The sequence below is a fragment of the Scyliorhinus torazame genome, chromosome 16 (genome assembly GCF_047496885.1).
Source record: "Scyliorhinus torazame isolate Kashiwa2021f chromosome 16, sScyTor2.1, whole genome shotgun sequence".
NCBI classification, from domain to species: domain Eukaryota; kingdom Metazoa; phylum Chordata; class Chondrichthyes; order Carcharhiniformes; family Scyliorhinidae; genus Scyliorhinus; species Scyliorhinus torazame.
The window spans coordinates 96716849-96741006 of record NC_092722.1 but is presented as its reverse complement, the minus strand read 5'-3'; the positions used below and the strand labels follow the sequence as shown (position 1 = coordinate 96741006).

Here is a 24158-nt window from a genome sequence, read left to right as displayed (position 1 = left end):
GTCTATGTCTATGACACCACAAGTCTTCCGACCCCACGCCACACCCCTTCCGACTCGATTTCTCACCTGCTCCAATGTGACCGCACTACCCTTCCAACCGACCCTGCCCCTCCGGCCCTACCACCCCTCCAACCCAACCCCCTCCGACGTTACTGCCTGCCCTTTCTGACCTGACTGCCTGCCTCCGATCTTCCCCCTCCGAATCAACCGCTCGCCCACTACGACCCCAGTCATCCCTTTCCCAATCTGACTGCCCACTCCAAGAGACATGCAAATGCACTTCACCAAGTTGACTGCCCACCCCACTATCCCGATTCAACTGCCCACTCCACTCACTCCCCCAAACCAACTGCCCACTCCACTGACCCCACCCAACCTGACTGCCCATCCCACTGACCCCCTAACCGGATTATCTACCCCACTGACTCCTGACCTGACTGTCCACCCCATTGACCACCCCAACCCGACTGCCCACCTCACTGACCCTGCAATCCAACTTCCCACCCCACCGACCCCCCTCCTCCTCCCTCCACAGCCCCCCTCCCCCAATCCACTCACTCTCCCACTCATTTACCCGTCGCGTATCTGCACACATCCGTGAATGTGGTAAACTTTGCTATTCCTCTCCATGGAAATATTGCTGTTGTAGCCAGGCAGGAAGACATGGCTGTAAGGAATGAAGAGGTGGTAGTGTAGTGATCTCTGCAGTTTGTGGTGATCGTCCCATCATCACCACTGACTGGAAGATCTGAGTAAATATAACACGAGGACCGCACTGATACTTATAGCTGACTGTAAGCACTGAAACGCTGGCTTAATTTTCCCCCAACATTGACTTCTGCTGCTGATTTTAAAAATGCACAAAATTTCCCAAATGTTAAACAATTCAAAAGCGAAGCATCGTTCGCTGCTACTCCTCAACTTGGGTTGAAATTCAGACTGGTGTATCAAATTTTCATTGTGTCAACTCACCTTTGTTTCCCTTGGTTTAGTGACAGATCATCCACAGCATTGTCGTACTCTGTCCTGACATCATCCAGGCATCCATTGTCACCAAAAGCTCCCCACTCCATATTCACACACATGAGACCCTCATCACCCTCCACAGTCTCTGTGTTTTTTGCCTCTTCCATGTAGCAGGTATTACTGCCAGTCCCTGTGCAGAAAGTCACATCAACATTCAAGGTTGCATTAAAATATCACCAAAATAGCCTTGTGGTTTAAATTAAAATAAACATCAAATAAAATAAAAAAATAAATGCAGCAATTCCACTCACAGAGTTCAGCCTTGGGTTCGGAAACATAACGGGCTGGATTCCCCACCGTTGGGATGCTCCGTTTTGCTGGCAGCCCAGGGGTTTCCTGACGGCGTGAGGCTAACCCACAATGGGAAACCCCATTGACCAGTTGGCAAAACGGAGCAAGCTGCTGGCGTGCTGAACCAGAAATCTGGCGCAGCGGGACGGAGAATACAACCCAACATACATGAAATGGAAAGATTTAAATATGAAAACAACTTCATGTAATGTCTTTAATACAGTAAACGTCACAGCTGAATGGACTTCCACCATAAAGACAAAGATGAATCTGTACAGCCCCTTTGGTCACCTCAGGATATCCCAAAGAGCTTTATTGCTAACGATATACCTGTGAAGTGTTGTCAATGTTCATACAGCAGTCAGTGGAGCTTTACTAATGCAAAGGTTGAAGTACTGTGTTTGAGGATTTTGGACGGGATTCCGCACCTCCTAGTCACATGGTTTTTGGTGGTGGGAGGCGGTGCGCCGTTCGCTGGCGGCAAGATTCTCTGTTCCTGCTGTCAATGGAAATTCCCACTGAAGCCACCCACGTCGCCGACCAGAGATTCCTGCCGCCAGTGAACGGCCGAACAATTCCGGCCTTTGAATTAGAAAAACAGAGTCCACTGGATAGTGTATTAGAGCAGCTTTTCAAGGGAAACGGTAGTGAGATTTAGAAGCAAACAGAACATTGTTGGAGGTTTAAACCTCTGAGGTGACAAATCAGAATTGGGGCAGCATGGTTGCACAGTGGTTAGCACTGCTGCCTCATGGCTCTAGGGAACCGGGTTATATTCCGTCCTTGGGTGACATGTCTGTGTGGAGTTTGCACTTTCTCCCCATGTCTGTGTGAGTTTTCTCCGGGTGCTCCGGTTTCTTCCCACAGTCCAAAGATGTGCATGATGTAGAGTTGCCGGCCTTGGACTGGGGTGGGCACAAGATGTGCAGGTTGGTTGGATTGACCATGTTAAATTGCCCCTTAGTGTCCAAAAGGTTAGGTGGGGTTACTGGGATAGGGTGGAGCTGTGGGCTTAAGTAGAGTGCTCTTTCCAGGGGCCGGTGCAGACTCAATGGGTCGAATGGCTTCCTTTTGCACTGTAGGGATTCTATAGTTGTAGGTGCTGGTTGGGAAGATGTGAGGAGTTCTTACAGGAGAGCACTCAAATAATTGAGAATAAGGAACTACTCAGTGCAGAAATTCATGGTAAGGAAGGCATGGGGCCTTGGAAGGGAGTCTGACTGACAGTTGCTTTGCATGCCAGAATGGCTGATAATCAGAATGGGTCTATTGCTAACAGAGGAGCCAGAGCATCAGCCTTGGGTCAGTTTCAGGAAACTGTTACAATACTGCTGTAAACCCTTTGTCTGTTCGGTGTTTAAAAAAAATTCCTGTCCTGCTGACTGGGCAGCATGGTAGCACAGTGGTTAGCACAATTGCTTCACAGCTCCAGGGTCCCAGGTTCGATTCCCGGCTTGGGTCACTGTCTGTGCGGAGTCTACACGTTCTCCCCGTGTGTGCGTGGGTTTCCTCCGGGTGCTTTGGTTTCCTCCCACAGTCCAAAGGTGCGCAGGTTAGGTCGATTGGCCGTGCTAAAATTGCCCTTAGTATTGGGTGGGATTGCTGGGTTATGGGGATAGGGGTGGAGGTGTGGGCTTAGGTAGGGTGCTCTTTCCAAGAGCCTGTGCAGACTCGGGCCAAATGGCCTCCTTCTGCACTGTAAATTCTATGATCTATGACTGCCTTTAATCTACAGCCTGTAGCCACTTAAAATGGCCAACTCCCGATTCAAAATGGCGAACGGCAAAGGCTGATGGGAAAGTCAGCCAACAAGACAAAAACCAGCAGCTTCAGGTTGGCTGTGTATTTACCTCTGGAAAGGCCAGACAATATCGATACCAGCAACCATCAGCATAACAAAGCAACAGCCATCTGCATACTAATTTGCGGTCGCAGCGACCAGCAGCAGTACAACATGGAACATAAGACGATACAGCGCCGTACAGGCCCTTCGGCCCACGATGTTACACCGACATGGGAAGTCAAAAAACAAAAGCCATCTAACCTACACTATGCCATGATCATCCATATGCTTATCCAATAAACTTTTAAATGCCCTCAATGCTGGCGAGTTCACTACTGTTGCAGGTAGGGCATTCCACGGCCTCACCACTCTTTGCGTAAAGAACCTACCTCTGACCTCTGTCCTATATCTATTACCCCTCAGTTTAAGGCTATGTCCCCTCGTGCCAGCCATTTCCATCCGCGGGAGAAGGCTCTCACTGTCCACCCTATCTAACCCTCTGATCATTTTGTATGCCTCCTCTTAACCTTCTTCTCTCTAACGAAAACAACCTCAAGTCCATCAGCCTTTCCTCATAAGATTTTCCCTCCATAACCAGGCAACATCCTGGTAAATCTCCTCTGCACCCGTTCCAAAGCTTCCACATCCTTCCTATAATGAGGTGACCAGAACTGTACGCAATACTCCAAATGCGGCCGTACCAGAGTTTTGTACAGCTGCAACATGACCTCATGACTCTGGAACTCAATCCCTCTACCAATAAAGGCCAATACACCATAGGCCTTCTTCACAACCCTATCAACCTGGGTGGCAACTTTCAGGGATCTATGTACATGGACATCGAGATCCCTCTGCTCATCCACACTTCCAAGAATTTTACCATTAGCCAAATATTCCGCATTCCTGTTATTCCTTCCAAAGTGAATCACCTCACACTTCTCTACATTAAACTCCATTTGCCACCTCTCAGCCCAGCTCTGCAGCTTATCTATGTCCCTCTGTAACCTGCAACCTCCTTCCGCACTGTCGACAACACCACCGACTTTAGTGTCGTCTGCAAATTTACTCACCCACCCTTCTGCGCCCTCCTCTAGGTCATTTATAAAAATGACAAACAGCAACGGCCCCAGAACAGATCCTTGTGGTACGCCACTTGTAACTGAACTCCATTCTGAACATTTCCCATCAACCACCACCCTCTGTCTTCTTTCAGCTAGCCAATTTCTGATCCACATCTCTAAATCACACTCAATCCCCAGCCTCCGTATTTTCTGCAATAGCCTACCGTGGGGAACCTTATCAAACGCTTTACTGAAATCCATATACACCACATCAACTGCTCTACCCTCGTCTACCTGTTCAGTCACCTTCTCAAAGAACTCGATAACGTTTGTGAGGCATGACCTACCCTTCACAAAGCCATGCTGACTATCCCTGATCATATTATTCCTATCTCGATGATTATAAATCTTGTCTCTTATAATCCCCTCCAAGACTTTACCCACAACAGACGTGAGGCTCACCGGTCTATAGTTGCCGGGGTTGTCTCTGCTCCCCTTCTTGAACAAAGGGACCACATTTGCTATCCTCCAGTCCTCTGGCACTATTCCTGAAGCCAATGATGACATAAAAATCAAAGCCAAAGGCTCAGCAACCTCTTCCCTGTCTTCCCAGAGAATCCTAGGATAAATCCCATCAGGCCCCGGGGACTTATCTATTTTCAGCCTGTCCAGAATTGCCAACACCTCTTCCCTACGTACCTCAATGCCATCTATTCTAATAGCCTGGGTCTCAGCATTCTCCTCCACAACATTCTCTTTTTCCTGAGTGAATACTGATGAAAAATATTCATTTAGTATCTCGCCTATCTCTTCAGACTTCACACACAACTTCCCAATCCTGTCCTTGACTGGCCCTACTCTTACCCTAGTCATTCTTTTATTCCTGACATACCTATAGAAAGCTTTTGGGTTTTCCTTGATCCTACCTGCCAAATACTTCTCATGTCTTCTCCTTGCTTGTCTTAGCTCTCTCTTTAGATCCTTCCTCGCTACCTTGTAACTATCAAGCACCCCAACTGAAACTTCACACCTCATCTTCACATAGGCCTCCTTCTTCCTCTTAACAAGAGATTCCACTTCTTTGGTAAACCACGGTTCCCTCGCTCGACGCCTTCCTCCCTGCCTGACCGGTACGTACTTATCAAGAACACGCAGTAGCTGTTCCTTGAACAAGCTCCACATATCCAGTGTGCCCAACACTTGCAGCCTACTTCTCCAACCTACCCCTCCCAAGTCATGTCTAATGGCATCATAATTGCCCTTCCCCCAGCTATAACTCTTGCCCTGCGGGGTATACTTATCCCTTTCCATCACTAACGTAAACATCACCGAATTGTGGTCACTGTCCCCAAAGTGCTCCAAAATCTAACACCTGGCCTGGTTCATTACCCAAAACCAAATCCAATGTGGCCTCGCCTCTTGTTGGCCTGTCAACATATTGTGTCAGGAAACCCTCCTGCACACATTGTACAAAAAATGACCCATCTAATGTACTCAAACTATATCTTTTCCAGTCAATATTTGGAAAGTTAAAGTCTCCCATAGTAACTACCCTGTTACTTTCGCTCTTATCCAGAATCATCTTCGCCATCCTTTCAATGTCCCATGTGGGAGGAAGAGATCAGGAAATTTCTCATAGGGAAAGGATGGCCCCTTTGGAATGAATTCTGTGACAACGAGGAATCAGGCCCCGGGAGTATAGGACATACTTGGTGGGAGAACCTGAACGAGATCCTCAAAAAGAGCTTAGGGAAAGCTCGCAAGCCGATGGCAATCGTGTCCTGCTTGGCACAATTGCGAGGCACAGAGGAGGTCGTTAGGACGCTCCGGAAAGAAGTTGAGGGCATACATCGAATGAGTAAGGTCGATGTAAGCGAGGTAGAAAAGGAGAATTTGGAATTGAGAAGGAAATTGGCAGCAAAAGATGGAGAGGTGGAGGATGCCAAAAGAATCGCTGTTTTTCATGCTTGGTGCAGTCGATGGGCCACTGTGCTACCGTGCTGCCCAAGTTACAGACTTTAGGACTTTAAGCAAACCTCAACACTCCTGGTCTGATGAACCAACCCAGGGCTTCCCCTTTAGGTTTTGTGGCAAGCAGCCAATCGATGAATCTGGAATTCTGAGTCATCTCCTGTTGTTGCTTGTTATTGTGTGAGCCATTCAGAATGTTCCAGAAGGTGATTCATGTGAAGAGCTCCATTTTATCCTGGGTTCTATGAGAAGATAGGCAGGACGCAGCTGGAAGACACGCTCTCTCTCTCTCTCTCTGCCAGGCTCCCAGCCAGACCTGTGAAGGCATTCTTATTTGGAAGACTGCAGGCAGCAGTTAGATCTGTGAAGGGAACAGCTGGAGTGAAAGACCCACTGAACGTGTAATATTTTAATCCTCTGTCTGAAGTGCTGGTTAAAGCCCAATCACAGCTGGTATTTCTGTACAATGGAAATTCTGTTATTTTGGAAAAGTCTGTAAAACTGTCTAGCTCCAGTAATATCTAAGGGAGACGGAGACTCCATCTGCTGGTCGAAGGACAGAATTGCACCGACCCGAATCGCTGTTTTTCATGCTTGGTGCAGTCGATGGGCCGAAGGGCTTCCTCTGTGCTGTATTATTCTGTGATGATGACTGAATTGCACCGACCTGAAGGTGTTGTATAAATCCATTCCCTAGAGGGTCGCATGCCTGAGAAGATCGGCGCCTACAGAGGCCACAACCACAGCAGCAAATATTCATCTCAAACCTTTTCCTTCAGTTCCCATTTTAATTCGTCCCCTACCCCCTCAGAAAACACACAATTATTGGTTAATAATTGATCGAACTCGGGGATTTGTGGGGCTGGAACTTAAGGACAGTGGGGGGAATCTATGTGTTGAGCCAGAGGAAATGGGTGAAGTACTAAATGAGTACTTTGCATCAGTGTTCACCAAAGAAAGGGACTTTGTGGAAGTAGGGAAGTATGTCTGGATCATCTTAACATCGAAACAGAGGAGGTATTGAGTCTTTTATAAGACATTAAGGTAGATAAGTCTCCTGAGACGGATGGGATTTACCCCAGAATACTGAGGGAAGCAAGGGAGGAAATTGCTGGGGCCTTGACTGACATCTTTGTATCCTCATTGCCTACAGGTGAGATCCCAGAGGTCTGGAGAATAGCTAATGTTGTACTGCTGTTTAAGAAAGGTAGCAGGGGTAATCTTGGAAACTATAGACCGGTGATCCTCACGTCGGTAGTAGGTAAATTATGAGTGAGAATTCTCAGGGATAGGATGGACTCATTAGCAATAGACAGCATGGTTTTGTGAAGGCGCGGTCTTGCCTCACTAACTTGATTGAGTTTTTTTGAGGAGGTGACAAAGATGATTGATATGGGGAGGACGGTGGATGTTGTTTACATGGACTTCAATAAAGCCTTTGACAAGGTGCCTCATGGCAGACTGATACAAAAGTTGAAGTCACACGGCATCAGAGGTAGGTGGTAAGATGGATACAGAACTGACTCGGTCACAGAAGGCAAAGGGTAGTAGTAGAATGGTATTTTTCTGAATGGAAGGTTATGACTAGTGGTGTTCCACAGGAATCTGTGCTGGGGCCTCTGTTGTTTGTAGTTATACATAAACAATTTGGTGGGAAATGTAGCCGGTCTGATTAGTAAGTTCGCGGATGACACCAAAGCTGGTCGAGTGGCAGATAGTGTTGAGGATTGTCAGATGATACAGCAGGACATAGATAGGTTGGAGACTTGGGCAGAGAAATGGCAAATGGAGTTTAATCCTGAGAAATGTCAGGTAATGAATTTTGGTAGGTCTAACATAAAGGGGAAATATACCGTAAATGTTACCATTTACTCTTAGGAATATAGAAAGTCAGAGAGATCTGGACGTGCAGGTCCACAGTTCTTTGAAGATGGCAACTCAAGTGGACAAGGTAGTCAAGAAAGCATACAGAATGCTTGCCTTCATTGGACGAGGCATCGAGTATAAAAACTGGCAAGTCATGCTACAGTTGTATAGAGCCTTGAAAAGACCGCACTTGGAATATTGCACACATTTCTGGTCGGCACACTACCAGAAGGATGTGAAGGCTTTGGAGAGATGCACAGGAGGTTTGCCGGGTGTTAGCTACGTGGAGAGGCTGAATAAACTGCGACTGTTTTCATTAGAAAGACGGAGGTTGAGGGGTGATCTGATAGAGGGGCATGGATAGAGTGGATGGGCAGGCACTTTTCCCCAGGGTGGAGGGGTCAGTCACCAGGAGGCATAGGTTTAAGGTCCGTGGGGCAAGGTTTAGAGGCGATATGCCAGGCAGGTTTTTTACGCAGAGGGTGGTGAGTGCCTGGAACGCGTTGCCAGGGTCGGTTGTGGAAGCAGATACATTCACGGCGTTCAAAAGGCATCTTGACATTCACATGGATAGGAAGGGTATGGAGGGATACGGCACAAGGAAGCGCTGGGGGTTTGGCAAAGGTTGGTACATGACCAGTACAGGCCTGGAGGTCCCAAGGGCCTATTCCTATGCTGTCTTGTTCTTTCACCTGTTCCATTGTTATCTAGTTAATCATAGCGGAGAGAGGGCGAGACTTCAGTAAAGAGCGCGGAGAGAGAGAGGGCGAGACTTCAGTAAAAAGCGTGGAGAGAGAGAGGGCGAGACCTCAGTAAAAAGCGTGGAGAGAGAGAGGGCGAGACTTCAATAAAGAGCACAGGGAGAGAGAGGGCGAGACTTCAGTAAAGAGCACGGAGAGAGAGGGCGAGACTTCAGTAAAGAGCGTGGAGAGAGAGAGGGCGAGACTTCAATAAAGAGCACAGAGAGAGAGGGCGAGACTTCAGTAAAGAGCACGGAGAGAGAGGGTGAGACTTCAGTAAAGAGCACGGAGAGAGAGGGCGAGACTTCAGTAAAGAGCGCGGTGAGAGAGAGGGTGAGACTTCAGTAAAGAGCGCGGAGAGAGAGGGCGAGATTTCAGTAAAGAGCACGGAGAGAGGGCGAGACTTCAGTAAAGAGCGCGGAGAGAGAGAGAGGGCGAGACTTCAGTAAAGAGCGCGAGACATCAGTAAAGGGCACGGAGACAAAGAGGGCGAGACATCAGTAAAGAGCGCGGAGATAGAGAGGGCGAGACTTCAGTAAAGAGCACAGAGAGAGGGCGAGACTTCAGTAAAGAGCACGGAGAGAGAGAGGGCGAGGCTTCAATAAAGAGCAGAGAGAGAGAGGGCGAGACATCAGTAAAGAGCAGAGAGAGAGAGAGAGAGAGAGGGCGAGGCATCAGTAAAGAGTGCGGAGAGAGAGAGGGCGAGACATCAGTAAAGATCGCGGAGGGAGAGATGGCGAGACATCAGTAAAGAGCAGAGAGAGAGAGAGGGCGAGACATCAGTAAAGAGCAGAGAGAGAGAGAGGGGGCGAGACATCAGTAAAGAGCGCGGAGATAGAGAGGGCGAGACTTCAGTAAAGAGCGCGGAGAGAGAGAGGGCGAGACATCAGTAAAGAGCGCGGAGATAGAGAGGGCGAGACTTCAATAAAGAGCAGAGAGAGAGACGGCGAGTTATCAGTAAAGATCGCTGAGAGAGAGAGGGCGAGACATCAGTAAAGAGCAGAGAGAGAGGGCGAGACATCAGTAAAGAGTAGAGCGAGAGAGAGGGCGAGACACCAGTAAAGAGCGCGGAGATAGAGAGGGCGAGACTTCAATAAAGAGCAGAGAGAGAGACGGCGAGTTATCAGTAAAGATCGCTGAGAGAGAGAGGGCGAGACATCAGTAAAGAGCAGAGAGAGAGAGAGGGCGAGACATCAGTAAAGAGTAGAGAGAGAGAGAGGGCGAGACATCAGTAAAGAGCGCGGAGAGAGAGAGGGCGAGACTTCAGTGAAGAGCGCGGAGAGAGAGAGGGCGAGACTTCAATAAAGAGCAGAGAGAGAGAGGGCGAGACATCAGTAAAGAGCAGAGAGAGGGCGAGACAACAGCAAAGAGCACGGAGAGAGAGGGCGAGACTTCAGTAAAGAGCGTGGAGAGAGAGAGGGCGAGACTTCAATAAAGAGCACAGAGAGAGAGGGCGAGACTTCAGTAAAGAGCGCGGTGAGAGAGAGGGTGAGACTTCAGTAAAGAGCACGGAGACAAAGAGGGCGAGACATCAGTAAAGAGCGCGGAGATAGAGAGGGCGAGACTTCAGTAAAGAGCGCGGAGAGCGAGAGATCAGTAAAGAGCGCGGAGATAGAGAGGGCGAGACATCAGTAAAGAGCGCGGAGATAGAGAGGGCGAGACTTCAGTAAAGAGCACAGAGAGAGAGAGGGCGAGTAAAGAGCACGGAGACAAAGAGGGCGAGACATCAGTAAAGAGCGCGGAGAGAGAGAGGGCGATACATGAGTAAAGAGCACGGAGAGAGAGCGCGCGAGACTTCAATAAAGAGCAGAGAGAGAGAGGGCGAGACATCAGTAAGGAGCGCGGAGATAGAGAGGGCGAGACTTCAGTAAAGAGCGCGGAGAGAGAGAGGGCGAGACATCAGTAAAGAGTGCGGAGAGAGGGCGAGACTTCAATAAAGAGCAGAGAGAGAGAGGGCGAGACATCAGTAAAGAGCAGAGAGAGAGAGAGGGCGAGGCATCAGTAAAGAGCGCGGAGAGAGAGAGGGCGAGACATCAGTAAAGATCGCGGAGAGAGAGATGGCGAGACATCAGTAAAGAGCAGAGAGAGAGAGAGAGAGAGGGCGAGACATCAGTAAAGAGCAGAGAGAGAGGGGGCGAGACATCAGTAAAGAGCGCGGAGATAGAGAGGGCGAGACTTCAGTAAAGAGCGCGGAGAGAGAGAGGGCGAGACTTCAATAAAGAGCAGAGAGAGAGAGGGCGAGTCATCAGTAAAGAGCGCGGAGATAGAGAGGGCGAGACATCAGTAAAGAGCGCGGAGATAGAGAGGGCGAGACTTCAATAAAGAACAGAGAGAGAGACGGCGAGTTATCAGTAAAGATCGCTGAGAGAGAGAGGGCGAGACATCAGTAAAGAGTAGAGAGAGAGAGAGGGCGAGACATCAGTAAAGAGTAGAGAGAGAGAGAGGGCGAGACATCAGTAAAGAGCGCGGAGAGAGAGAGGGCGAGACTTCAATAAAGAGCAGAGAGAGAGAGGGCGAGACATCAGTAAAGAGCAGAGAGAGAGAGGGCGAGACAACAGTAAAGAGCACGGAGAGAGAGGGCGAGACTTCAGTAAAGAGCGTGGAGAGAGAGAGGGCGAGACTTCAATAAAGAGCATTGAGAGAGAGGGCGAGACTTCAGTAAAGAGCACGGAGAGAGAGGGTGAGACTTCAGTAAAGAGCACGGAGAGAGAGGGCGAGACTTCAGTAAAGAGCGCGGTGAGAGAGAGGGTGAGACTTCAGTAAAGAGCACGGAGACAAAGAGGGCGAGACATCAGTAAAGAGCGCGGAGATAGAGAGGGCGAGACTTCAGTAAAGAGCGCGGAGAGCGAGAGATCTGTAAAGAGCGCGGAGATAGAGAGGGCGAGACTTCAGTAAAGAGCGCGGAGATAGAAAGGGCGAGACTTCAGTAAAGAGCACGGAGACAAAGAGGGCGAGACATCAGTAAAGAGCGCGGAGATAGAGAGGGCGAGACTTCAGTAAAGAGCACAGAGAGAGAGAGGGCGAGCAGTAAAGAGCACGGAGAGAGGGCGAGACTTCAATAAAGAGCACAGAGAGAGAGAGGGCGAGACTTCAGTAAAGAGCGCGGAGAGAGAGGGCGAGACTTCAGTAAAGAGCGCGGAGAGAGAGGGCGAGACATCAGTAAAGAGCACGGAGAGAGAGCGCGCGAGACTTCAATAAAGAGCAGAGAGAGAGAGGGCGAGACATTAGTAAAGAGCGCGGAGATAGAGAGGGCGAGACTTCAGTAAAGAGCGCGGAGAGAGAGAGGGCGAGACATCAGTAAAGAGCGCGGAGATAGAGAGGGCGAGACTTCAGTAAAGAGCGCGGAGAGAGGGCGAGACTTCAATAAAGAGCAGAGAGAGAGGGCGAGACATCAGTAAAGAGCAGAGAGAGAGAGGGCGAGACATCAGTAAAGGGCGCGGAGAGAGAGAGGGCGAGACATCAGTAAAGATCGCGGAGAGAGAGAGGGCGAGACATCAGTAAAGAGCAGAGAGCGAGAGAGGGCGAGACATCAGTAAAGAGCAGAGAGAGAGGGCGAGCCATCAGTAAAGAGCGCGGAGATAGAGAGGGCGAGACTTCAGTAAAGAGCGCGGAGAGAGAGAGGGCGAGACATCAGTAAAGAGCACGGAGAGAGAGAGGGCGAGACTTCAATAAAGAGCAGAGAGAGGGCGAGTCATCAGTAAAGAGCGCGGAGATAGAGAGGGCGAGACTTCAGTAAAGAGCGCGGAGAGAGAGAGGGCGAGACATCAGTAAAGAGCGCGGAGATAGAGAGGGCGAAACTTCAATAAAGAGCAGAGAGAGAGAGGGCGAGTTATCAGTAAAGATCGCGGAGAAAGAGAGGGCGAGACTTCAGTAAAGAGCACGGAGAGAGAGAGGGCGAGACTACAGTAAAGAGCGCGGAGATAGAGTGGGCGAGACTTCAGGAAAGAGCGCGGAGATAGAGAGGGCGAGACTTCAGTAAAGAGCGCGGAGATAGAGAGAGCGAGACTTCAGTAAAGAGCGCGGAGATAGAGAGGGCGAGACTTCAGTAAAGAGCGCGGTGAGAGAGAGGGCGAGACATCAGTAAAGAGCGCGGAGAGAGAGAGGGCGAGACTTCAGTAAAGAGAGCGGTGAGAGAGAGGGCGAGACTTCAGTAAACAGCACAGAGAGAGAGAGAGGTCGAGACTTCAGTAAAGAGCGTGGAGAGAGGGCGAGACTTCAGTAAAGAGCGTGGAGATAGAGAGGGCGAGACTTCAATAAAGAGCAGAGAGAGGGCGAGACATCAGTAAAGAGCAGAGAGAGAGAGGGCGAGACATCAGTAAAGGGCGCGGAGAGAGAGAGGGCGAGACATCAGTAAAGATCGCGGAGAGAGAGAGGGCGAGACATCAGTAAAGAGCAGAGAGCGAGAGAGGGCGAGACATCAGTAAAGAGCAGAGAGAGAGGGCGAGCCATCAGTAAAGAGCGCGGAGATAGAGAGGGCGAGACTTCAGTAAAGAGCGCGGAGATAGAGAGGGCGAGACTTCAGTAAAGAGCACAGAGAGAGAGAGGGCGAGTAAAGAGCACGGAGAGAGGGCGAGACTTCAATAAAGAGCACAGAGAGAGAGAGGGCGAGACTTCAGTAAAGAGCGCGGAGAGAGAGGGCGAGACTTCAGTAAAGAGCGCGGAGAGAGAGGGCGAGACATCAGTAAAGAGCACGGAGAGAGAGCGCGCGAGACTTCAATAAAGAGCAGAGAGAGAGAGGGCGAGACATTAGTAAAGAGCGCGGAGATAGAGAGGGCGAGACTTCAGTAAAGAGCGCGGAGAGAGAGAGGGCGAGACATCAGTAAAGAGCGCGGAGATAGAGAGGGCGAGACTTCAGTAAAGAGCGCGGAGAGAGGGCGAGACTTCAATAAAGAGCAGAGAGAGAGGGCGAGACATCAGTAAAGAGCAGAGAGAGAGAGGGCGAGACATCAGTAAAGGGCGCGGAGAGAGAGAGGGCGAGACATCAGTAAAGATCGCGGAGAGAGAGAGGGCGAGACATCAGTAAAGAGCAGAGAGCGAGAGAGGGCGAGACATCAGTAAAGAGCAGAGAGAGAGGGCGAGCCATCAGTAAAGAGCGCGGAGATAGAGAGGGCGAGACTTCAGTAAAGAGCGCGGAGAGAGAGAGGGCGAGACATCAGTAAAGAGCACGGAGAGAGAGAGGGCGAGACTTCAATAAAGAGCAGAGAGAGGGCGAGTCATCAGTAAAGAGCGCGGAGATAGAGAGGGCGAGACTTCAGTAAAGAGCGCGGAGAGAGAGAGGGCGAGACATCAGTAAAGAGCGCGGAGATAGAGAGGGCGAAACTTCAATAAAGAGCAGAGAGAGAGAGGACGAGTTATCAGTAAAGATCGCGGAGAAAGAGAGGGCGAGACTTCAGTAAAGAGCACGGAGAGAGAGAGGGCGAGACTACAGTAAAGAGCGCGGAGATAGAGTGGGCGAGACTTCAGGAAAGAGCGCGGAGATAGAGAGGGCGAGACTTCAGTAAAGAGCGCGGAGATAGAGAGAGCGAGACTTCAGTAAAGAGCGCGGAGATAGAGAGGGCGAGACTTCAGTAAAGAGCGCGGTGAGAGAGAGGGCGAGACATCAGTAAAGAGCGCGGAGAGAGAGAGGGCGAGACTTCAGTAAAGAGAGCGGTGAGAGAGAGGGCGAGACTTCAGTAAACAGCACAGAGAGAGAGAGAGGTCGAGACTTCAGTAAAGAGCGTGGAGAGAGGGCGAGACTTCAGTAAAGAGCGTGGAGATAGAGAGGGCGAGACTTCAATAAAGAGCAGAGAGAGGGCGAGACATCAGTAAAGAGCAGAGAGAGAGAGGGCGAGACATCAGTAAAGGGCGCGGAGAGAGAGAGGGCGAGACATCAGTAAAGATCGCGGAGAGAGAGAGGGCGAGACATCAGTAAAGAGCAGAGAGCGAGAGAGGGCGAGACATCAGTAAAGAGCAGAGAGAGAGGGCGAGCCATCAGTAAAGAGCGCGGAGATAGAGAGGGCGAGACTTCAGTAAAGAGCGCGGAGAGAGAGAGGGCGAGACATCAGTAAAGAGCACGGAGAGAGAGAGGGCGAGACTTCAATAAAGAGCAGAGAGAGGGCGAGTCATCAGTAAAGAGCGCGGAGATAGAGAGGGCGAGACTTCAGTAAAGAGCGCGGAGAGAGAGAGGGCGAGACATCAGTAAAGAGCGCGGAGATAGAGAGGGCGAAACTTCAATAAAGAGCAGAGAGAGAGAGGGCGAGTTATCAGTAAAGATCGCGGAGAAAGAGAGGGCGAGACTTCAGTAAAGAGCACGGAGAGAGAGAGGGCGAGACTACAGTAAAGAGCGCGGAGATAGAGTGGGCGAGACTTCAGTAAAGAGCGCGGAGATAGAGAGGGCGAGACTTCAGTAAAGAGCGCGGAGATAGAGAGGGCGAGACTTCAGTAAAGAGCGCGGAGATAGAGAGGGCGAGACTTCAGTAAAGAGCGCGGTGAGAGAGAGGGCGAGACTTCAGTAAAGAGCGTGGAGAGAGAGAGGGCGAGACATCAGTAAAGAGCGCGGAGAGAGAGAGGGCGAGACTTCAGTAAAGAGAGCGGTGAGAGAGAGGGCGAGACTTCAGTAAAGAGCACAGAGAGAGAGAGAGGTCGAGACTTCAGTAAAGAGCGTGGAGAGAGGGCGAGACTTCAGTAAAGAGCGTGGAGATAGAGAGGGCGAGACTTCAATAAAGAGCAGAGAGAGGGCGAGACATCAGTAAAGAGCGCGGAGATAGAGAGGGCGAGACTTCAGTAAAGAGCATGGAGAGAGAGAGGGCGAGACATCAGTAAAGAGCGAGACAGAGAGGGCAAGACTTCAGTAAAGAGCGAGATAGAGAGGGCGAGACTTCAGTAAAGAGCGTGGAGATAGAGAGGGCGAGACATCAGTAAAGAGCGTGGAGAGAGAAAGGGCGAGACATCAGTAAAGAGCGCGGAGAGAGAGAGGGCGAGACATCAGTAAAGAGCGAGACAGAGGGCGAGACTTCAGTAAAGAGCGCGGTGAGAGAGAGGGCGAGACTTCAGTAAAGAGCGAGATAGAAAGGGCGAGACTTCAGTAAAGAGCGTGGAGATAGAGAGGGCGAGACATCAGTAAAGAGCGTGGAGAGAGAGAGGGCGAGACATCAGTAAAGAGCGCGGAGAGAGAGAGGGCGAGACTTCAGTAAAGAGCACGGAGAGAGAGAGGGCGAGACATCAGTAAAGAGCGAGATAGCGAGGGCGAGACTTCAGTAAAGAGCGCGGAGAGAGAGAGGGCGAGACTTCAGTAAAGAGCACGGAGAGAGAGAGGGTGAGACATCAGTAAAGAGCGAGATAGAGAGGGCGAGACTTCAGTAAAGAGCGCGGAGAGAGAGAGGGCGAGACATCAGTAAAGAGCGCGGAGAGAGAGAGAGGGCGAGACTTCAGTAAAGAGCACGGAGAGAGGGCGAGACATCAGTAAAGAGCGAGATAGAGAGGGCGAGACTTCAGTAAAGAGCGCGGAGAGAGAGAGGGCGAGACATTAGTAAAGAGCGCGGAGAGAGAGAGGGCGAGACATCAGTAAAGAGCACAGAGAGAGAGAGAGCGAGACATCAGTGAAGAGCGCGGAGAGAGAGAGGGCGAGACTTCAGTAAAGAGCGCGGAGAGAGAGAGGGCGAGACATCAGTAAAGAGCACAGAGAGAGAGGGGGCGAGACTTCAGTAAAGAGCACGGAGATAGAGAGGGCGAGACTTCAGTAAAGAGCACAGAGAGAGAGGGGGCGAGACTTCAGTAAAGAGCGCTCTCGGGTAAGACAGCTGTTTGTTTGTCTCAAAATTTTTTTAAAAACGGTAATGTGACATCACAGTAGACTGTAACCTAATTGGCTGAAAGTCAGACTGGGCAAATTTGAATATCTGGAGTCACTGATTTAAATACTAGTTTTGATTTGACTTAGATGACCATTTTTAAGTTGATTTGAATTACTATGTTTAAAATATTTAATTTGACTTCAACAACTATTTTGGGTTGATTTAAATTAATATTTTTAATTTGATTTAAATAACTTTTAAAATTTCAATTAAATAACTATTTTTAATTTTTTGTCAGATCAAGAGGGATATAGACTCGGTTTTTCAAAAAAAATCTAATTAAATAATATACGGGGATTGGATTCAATATGACACAAAAACATCTTTCTAAAGTTTAATTTCAAAGGTTGAATTCATAAAAGAATAATTCATGGCAGGGCAGCTCCAAGGCGTGGCCTGCTCCTCTTGCTTCATGTGGCAGGCTGGGGACAGTTCCAGTCCCCAGGGTCAGCATGTGTGCCGGAAGTGTCTCCAGTTGCAGCTCCTGGAAGCTCGAGTTTCAGAGCTGGAGCGGCGGCTGGAGACATTGTGGAGCATCCGCGAGTCGGAGAGTATCGAGGATGGCACGTATAGAGAGGTGGTCACACCACAGACTCAGACTCCGCAGGCAGGAAGGGAATGGGTGACCACCAGACAGAGCAAGAGAGTGAGGCAGGTAGTGCAGGAATCTCCTGTGGCCAGCCCCTGCAGAATAGATATACCGTTTTGGATATTGTTGAGGGGAATGGCCTTTCAGGGGAAAACAGCAACAGCCAAACTCATGGCACCATGGTTGATTCTGTTGCAGAGGGGAGGATAATAAGTGTGACAGTGCAATAGTTAAAGGGGATTCAATTGTAAGGGGAATAGACAGGCGTTTCTGTGGCCGCAAACGAGACTCAGGGTGCTATGTTGCCTCCCTGGTGCTGGGGTGAAGGATGTCTCGGAGCGGGTATAGGACATTCTGGAGGGGGAGGGTGAACAGCCAGTGGTCGTGGTACACATCGGTAAAAACGACATAGGTAAAAAAAGGGATGAGGTCCTAAAAGCAGAATACAGGGAGCTAGGAAGGAAGAAAAGAAATTGGACCTCAAAGGTAATGATCTCAGGATTACTACCGGTGCCACATGCTAGTCAGAGTAGAATACATAGGATGAATACATGGCTGAAGGGATGGCGTCAGGGGGAGGGTTTCAGATTCCTGGGGCATTGGGACCGGTTCAGGGGGAGGTGGGACCTGTACAAACTGGACGGGTTACACCTGGGCAGGTTACACCGTTCGGAGGAGGAGGAGCAGTCTCTGTCAGGGAGAGAACCTGAGAACATCTAAGACCCTCAGAAGGTAAGTAAGTGATTTTTACTCATTTTTACTTTAATTACCTTTTCAAATTGTGTGTGTGTGTGTGTGTGTGTGTGTGTGTGTGTGTGAGGGGGGGGGGGGGGGGGGGGAAACTGAAGTTACATCACAGAAAAGCTGTGACCTGAGTGGCTGGTTGGGAATCTACACTAAATTTAAAAATTAAGCATTGGTAACTGATTAAACATAATTACTTAATTATAATTTAGAGGGGTATCTAAGCCAGAGATCGGAGAGTACTATATTTAGCTTTCCCATTTATAGTAGAAATCTAGTGCTAGGAAACAGATAGTTAACAGCAACTTTAAAAAAAAAAATTCACTTTTAACTTTAATTTACTAATTAATTGACGCAATGTCAGTTAGAGGGATGCAGTGCTCTGACTGTGAGATGTGGCAGGTCCGGGAGGCTTCCAGCGTCCCGGATGGCTTCATCTGCAGAAAGTGCACCCAACTGGAGCTCCTCACAGACCGCATGGATCGGTTGGAGCGGCAATTGGATGCACTTAGGAGCAGGCAGGTGGCGGAAAGTGTCATAGATAGCAGTTATATAAATGTGGTCACACCCAAGGTTCAGGCAGAGAAATGGGTGACCACCAGAAAGGGCAGGCAGTCAGTGCAGGAATCCCCTGTGGTTGTCCCACTCTCGAACAGGTATACCCCTTTGGATACTGTCGGGGGGGATAGCAGCAGCCAGAGCAGTGGCACCACGGCTGGCTCTGATGTTCAGAAGGGAGGGTCAAAGCGCAGAAGAGCAATAGTAATAGGGAACTCTATAGTCAGGGGCACAGATAGGCGCTTCTGTGGACGTGAAAGAGACTCCAGGATGGTATGTTGCCTCCCTGGTGCCAGGGTCCAGGATGTCTCCCAACGGGTAGAGGGCATCCTGAAGGGGGAGGGCAAACAGGCAGAGGTCGTTGTACATATTGGTACTAACGACTTGGACAGGAAGGGGCATGAGGTCCTGCAGCAGGAGTTCAGGGAGCTAGGTAGAAAGTTAAAAGACAGGACTTCTAGGGTTGTAATCTCGGGATTATTCCCTGTGCCACGTGCCAGTGAGGCTAGAAATAGGAACAAAGAGCAGCTAAACACGTGGCTAAACAGCTGGTGTAGGAGGGAGGGTTTCCGTTATCTGGACCACTGGGAGCTCTTCCGGGGCAGGTGTGACCTATATAAGGACGGGTTTGCATCTAAACTGGAGAGGCATAAATATCTTGGCCGCGAGGTTTGCTAGTGTCACACGGGAGGGTTTAAACTAGTATGGCAGGGGGGAGGGCACGGTAGCAATAGGTCAGAAGGTGAGAGCATTGAGGACTAAGGAATAGGGACAGTGTGGCTCTGAGGCAGAGCAGACAGGGAGAAGTTGCTGAACACAGCGGGTCTGGCGGCCTGAAGTGCATATGTTTTAATGCAAGAAGTATTACGGGTAAGGCAGATGAACGTAGAGCTTGGATTAGTACTTGGAACTATGATGTTGTTGCCATTACAGAGACGTGGTTGAGGGAAGGGCAGGGTTGGCAGCTAAACGTTCCAGGATTTAGATGTTTCAGGCGGGAAAGAGGGGGATGTAAAAGGGGTGGCGGAGTTGCGCTACTGGTTAGGGAGGATATCACAGCTGTACTACGGGAGGACACCTCAGAGGCCAGTGAGGCTATATGGGTAGAGATCAGGAATAAGAAGGGTGCAGTCACAATGTTGGGGGTTTACTACAGGCCTCCCAACAGCCAGCGGGAGATAGAGGAGCAGATAGGTAGACAGATTTTGGAAAAGAGTAAAAACAACAGGGTTGTGGTGATAGGAGACTTCAACTTCCCCAATATTGACTGAGACTCACTTAGTGCCAGGAGCTTTGACGGGGCAGAGTTTGTAAGGAGCATCCAGGAGGGCTTCTTAAACCAATATGTAGACAGTCCAACTAGGGAAGGGGCGGTACTGGACCTGGTATTGGGGAATGAGCCCGGCCAGGTGGTAGAAGTTTCAGTAGGGGAGCATTTCAGGAACAGTGACCACAATTCAGTAAGTTTTAAAGTGCTGGTGGATAAGGATAAGAGTGGTCCTAAATTGGGGGAAGGCTAATTATAACAATATTAGGCGGGAACTGAAGAACCTAGATTGGGGGCGGATGTTTGAGGGCATACCAACATCTGACATGTGGAAGGCTTTCAAGTGTCAGATCAAAGGAATTCAGGATCGGCATGTTCCTGTGAGGAAGAAGGATAAATACGGCAATTTTCGGGAACCTTGGATAACGAGAGATATTGTAGGCCTCGTCAAAAAGAAAAAGTAGGCATTTGTCAGGGCTAGAAGGCTGGGAACAGACAAAGCCTGTGTGGAATATAAGGAAAGCAGGAAGGAACTTAAGCAAGGAGTCAGGAGGGCTAGAAGTGGTCACGAAAAGTCATTGGCAAATAGGGTTAAGGAAAATCCCAAGGCTTTTTACACGTACATAAAAAGCAAGAGGGTAGCCAGGGAAAGGGTTGGCCCACTGAAGGATAGGCAAGGGAATCTATGTGGAGCCAGAGGAAATGGGCGAGGTACTAAATGAATATTTTGCATCAGTATTCACCAAAGAGAAGGAATTGGTAGATGTTGAGTCTGGAGAAGGGTGTGTAGATAGCCTGGGTCACATTGAGATCCAAAAAGACGAGGTGTTGGGCGTCTTAAAAACTATTAAGGTAGATAAGTCCCCAGGGCCTGATGGGATCTACCCCAGAATACTGAAGGAGGCTGGAGAGGAAATTGCTGAGGCCTTGACAGAAATCTTTGGATTCTCACTGTCTTCAGGTGATGTCCCGGAGGACTGGAGAATAGCCAATGTTGTTCCACCGTTTAAGAAGGGTAGCAAGGATAATCCAGGGAACTACAGGCCGGTGAGCCTTACTTCAGTGGTAGGGAAATTACTGGAGAGATTTCTTCGAGACAGATTCTACTCCCATTTGGAAGCAAATGGACGTATTAGTGAGAGGCAGCATGGTTTTGTGAAGGGGAGGTCGTGTCTCACTAACTCGATAGAGTTTTTCGAGGAGGTCACAAAGATGATTGATACAGGTAGGGCAGTGGATGTTGTCTACATGGACTTCAGTAAGGCCTTTGACAAGGTCCCTCATGGTAGACTAGTACAAAAGGTGAAGTCACACGGGATCAGGGGTGAGCTGGCAAGGTGGATACAGAACTGGCTAGGTCAGAGAAGGCAGAGAGTAGCAATGGAGGGATGCTTTTCTAGTTGGAGGGCTGTGACCAGTGGTGTTCCGCAGGGATCAGTGCTGGGACCTTTGCTGTTTGTAGTATATATAAATGATTTGGAGGAAAATGTAACTGGTCTGATTAGTAAGTTTGCAGACGACATAAAGGTTGGTGGAATTGCGGATAGCGATGAGGACTGTCAGAGGATAATTACTGAGGGGCATAGGTTTAAGGTGAGAGGGGCAAGGTTTAGAGTAGATGTACGAGGCAAGTCTTTTACACAGAGGGTAGTGGGTTCCTGGAACTCGCTACCGGAGGAGGTGGTGGAAGCAGGGACGAAAGTGACATTTCAGGGGCATCTTGACAAATACATGAATAGGATGGGAATAGAGGGATACGGACCCAGGAAGTGTAGAAGATTGTAGTTTAGTCTGGCAGCATGGTCGGCACGGGCTTGGAGGTCCGAAGGGCCTGTTCCTGTGCTGTACATTTCTTTGTTCTTTGACTGGAACTGATTTCCTGAGGGGGCTATTTGCTAGAGCAGTTGGGGAGTGTTTAAACTAATGTGGCAGGGGGATGGGAAGCGATGCAGGAGGTCGGAAGGTAGTAAAACAGGGACAGAAACAAAAGGCAGTAAGGGGGAAAGTGTAAGGCATAGATGCCATAGTCAAAAATCAAAAAGGGCGACAGTACAAGGTACAGTGACTGGGGGAAGCTCAGTGAATAGGCCCAGTAATACTAAAAGGAATAAAATGGGAAGTAAAAACATGAATGGAAAGCGACGCGGCAGGTTGTTACATGAAGATATGGGTTCAACGACTAGGAAAATTCGGAGAAAGGTTAAGAGGAAAAATAACTTAGGAGAGGTTACTGATCAAGGTGTTAAGATTCAAAACAGAGGTATAAAAGCCAACATAAGTGTACTTTCACTGAATGCTCGTAGTATTCGGAATAAGGTAAATGAGTTGATGGCGCAAATCATCGTGAATGACTATGTTTTAGTGGCCATTACTGAAACATGGTTAAAGGATGGTCACAACTGGGAGTTAAATATCCAAGGGTATCAAACTATATGGAAGGACACAGTGGATGGTAAGGGAGGTGGTAAGGGGAGCTCTGTTATTTAAGGATGACATCCGGGCAATAGTAAGGGATGACATCGGTGCTATGGAGGATAAGGTTGAATCCATTTGGGTGGAAATCAGGAATCGTAATGCAAAAAAGTCACTGATGGGAGTAGTCTACAGGCCACCAAATAGTAACATTATGGTCGGGCAGGCAATAAACAAATAAATAACGGATGCATGTAGAAATGGTACAGCAGTTATCATGGGGGATTTTAATCTACATGTTGATTGGTTTAACCAGGTCGGTCAAGGCAGCCTTGAGGAGGAGCTTATAGAATGTATCCGCGATAGTTTCCTAGAACAGTATGTAATGGAACCTACGAGGGAACAAGCGGTCCTAGATATGGTCCTGTGCAATGAGACAGGATTGATTAATGATCTCATAGTTAGGGATCCTCTCGGAAGGAGCGATCACAATATGGTGGAATTTAAAATACAGATGAAGGGTGAGAAGGTAAAATCAAACGCAGTGCTCAGCAAAGGTTTATACCAATAAAATGGAAGGACGGTAGAAAGAGGGACAATCGATGTTGGATATCTCAGGAAATAAGGGAGAGTATCAAATTGAAGGAAAAAGCATACAAGGTGGCAAAGATCAGTGGGAGACTAGAGGAATGGGAAATCTTTAGGGGGCAACAGAGAGCTACCAAAAAAGCTATAAAGAAGTGTAAGATAGATTATGAGAGTAAACTTGCTCAGAATATAAAAACAGTTCGTAAAAGTTTCTACAAATATGTAAAACAAAAAAGAGTGGCTGAGGAAAATATTAGTCCTTTAGAGGATGAGAAGGGAGATTTAATAAAGGGAGATGAGGAAATGGCTGAGGAACTGAACAGGTTTTTTGGGTTGGCCTTCACAGTGGAAGACACAAATAACATGCCAGTGACTGATGGAAATGAGGCTATGACAGGTGAGGACCTTGAGAGGATTGTTATCACTAAGGAGGTAGTGATGGGCAAACTAATGGGGCTAAAGGTAGACAAGTCTCCTGGACCTGATGGAATGCATCCCAGAGTGCTAAAAGAGATGGCTAGGGCAATTGCAAATGCACTAGTGATAATTTACCAAAATTCACTAGACTCTGGGGTGGTCCCGGCGGCTTGGAAATTAGCAAACGTGACACCACTGTTTAAAAAAAGAGGTAGGCAGAAAGTGGGTAATTATAGGCCAGTTAGCTTAACTTCGGTATTAGGGAAGATGCTGGAATCGATCATCAAGGAAGATATAGCGAGGCATCTGGATGGAAATTGTTCCATTGGGCAGACGCAGCATGGGTTCATAAAGGGCAGGTTGTGCCTAACTAATTTAGTGGAAGTTGAGGACATTACCAGTGCGGTAGATAACAGGGTACCAATGGATGTGGTATATCTGGATTAACAGAAAGCTTTTGACAAGGTGCCACACAAAAGGTTGCTGCATAAGATAAAGATGCATGGCATTAAGGGTAAAGGAGTAGCATGGATAGAGGATTGGTTAATTAATAGGAAGCAAAGAGTGGGGATTAATGGGTGTTTCTCTGTTCTCTGGTTGGCAATCAGTAGCTAGTGGTGTCCCTCAGGGATCAGTGTTGGGCCCACAATTGTTCACAATTTACATAGATGATTTGGAGTTGGGGGGCCAAGTGTAATGTGTCGAAGTTTGCAGACGACACGAAGATGAGTGGTAAAGCAAAAAATGCAGAGGATACTGGATGTCTGCAGAGGGATTTGGATAGGTTAAGTGAATGGGCCAGGGTCTGGCATTTGGAATACAATGTTGACAAATGTGAGGTTCTCCATTTTGGTAGGAATAACAGCAAAAGGGATTATTATTTAAATGATAAAATATTAAAACATGCTGCTTCACTATTCACAGTGAACCTGATCTGCCAGAAGAGCTCACCATACAGAGTGAACCTGATCTGCCAGGAGAGCTCGCTATACACATTGTTCCTGATCTGCCAG

General features: G+C 48.8%; 1 protein-coding gene across 1 annotated transcript in view; it reads right to left on the bottom strand.

Moving 5' to 3' along the window:
• The window catches only part of hk1 (hexokinase 1), a 328092-nt gene that overhangs the window by 15810 nt on the left and 288124 nt on the right, over positions 1-24158 (bottom strand). The window contains exon 15 of the mRNA XM_072478763.1: positions 973-1156. Within this exon, the coding sequence (XP_072334864.1) occupies positions 973-1156 (184 nt within the window). The remainder of the gene's footprint in view (positions 1-972; positions 1157-24158) is intronic.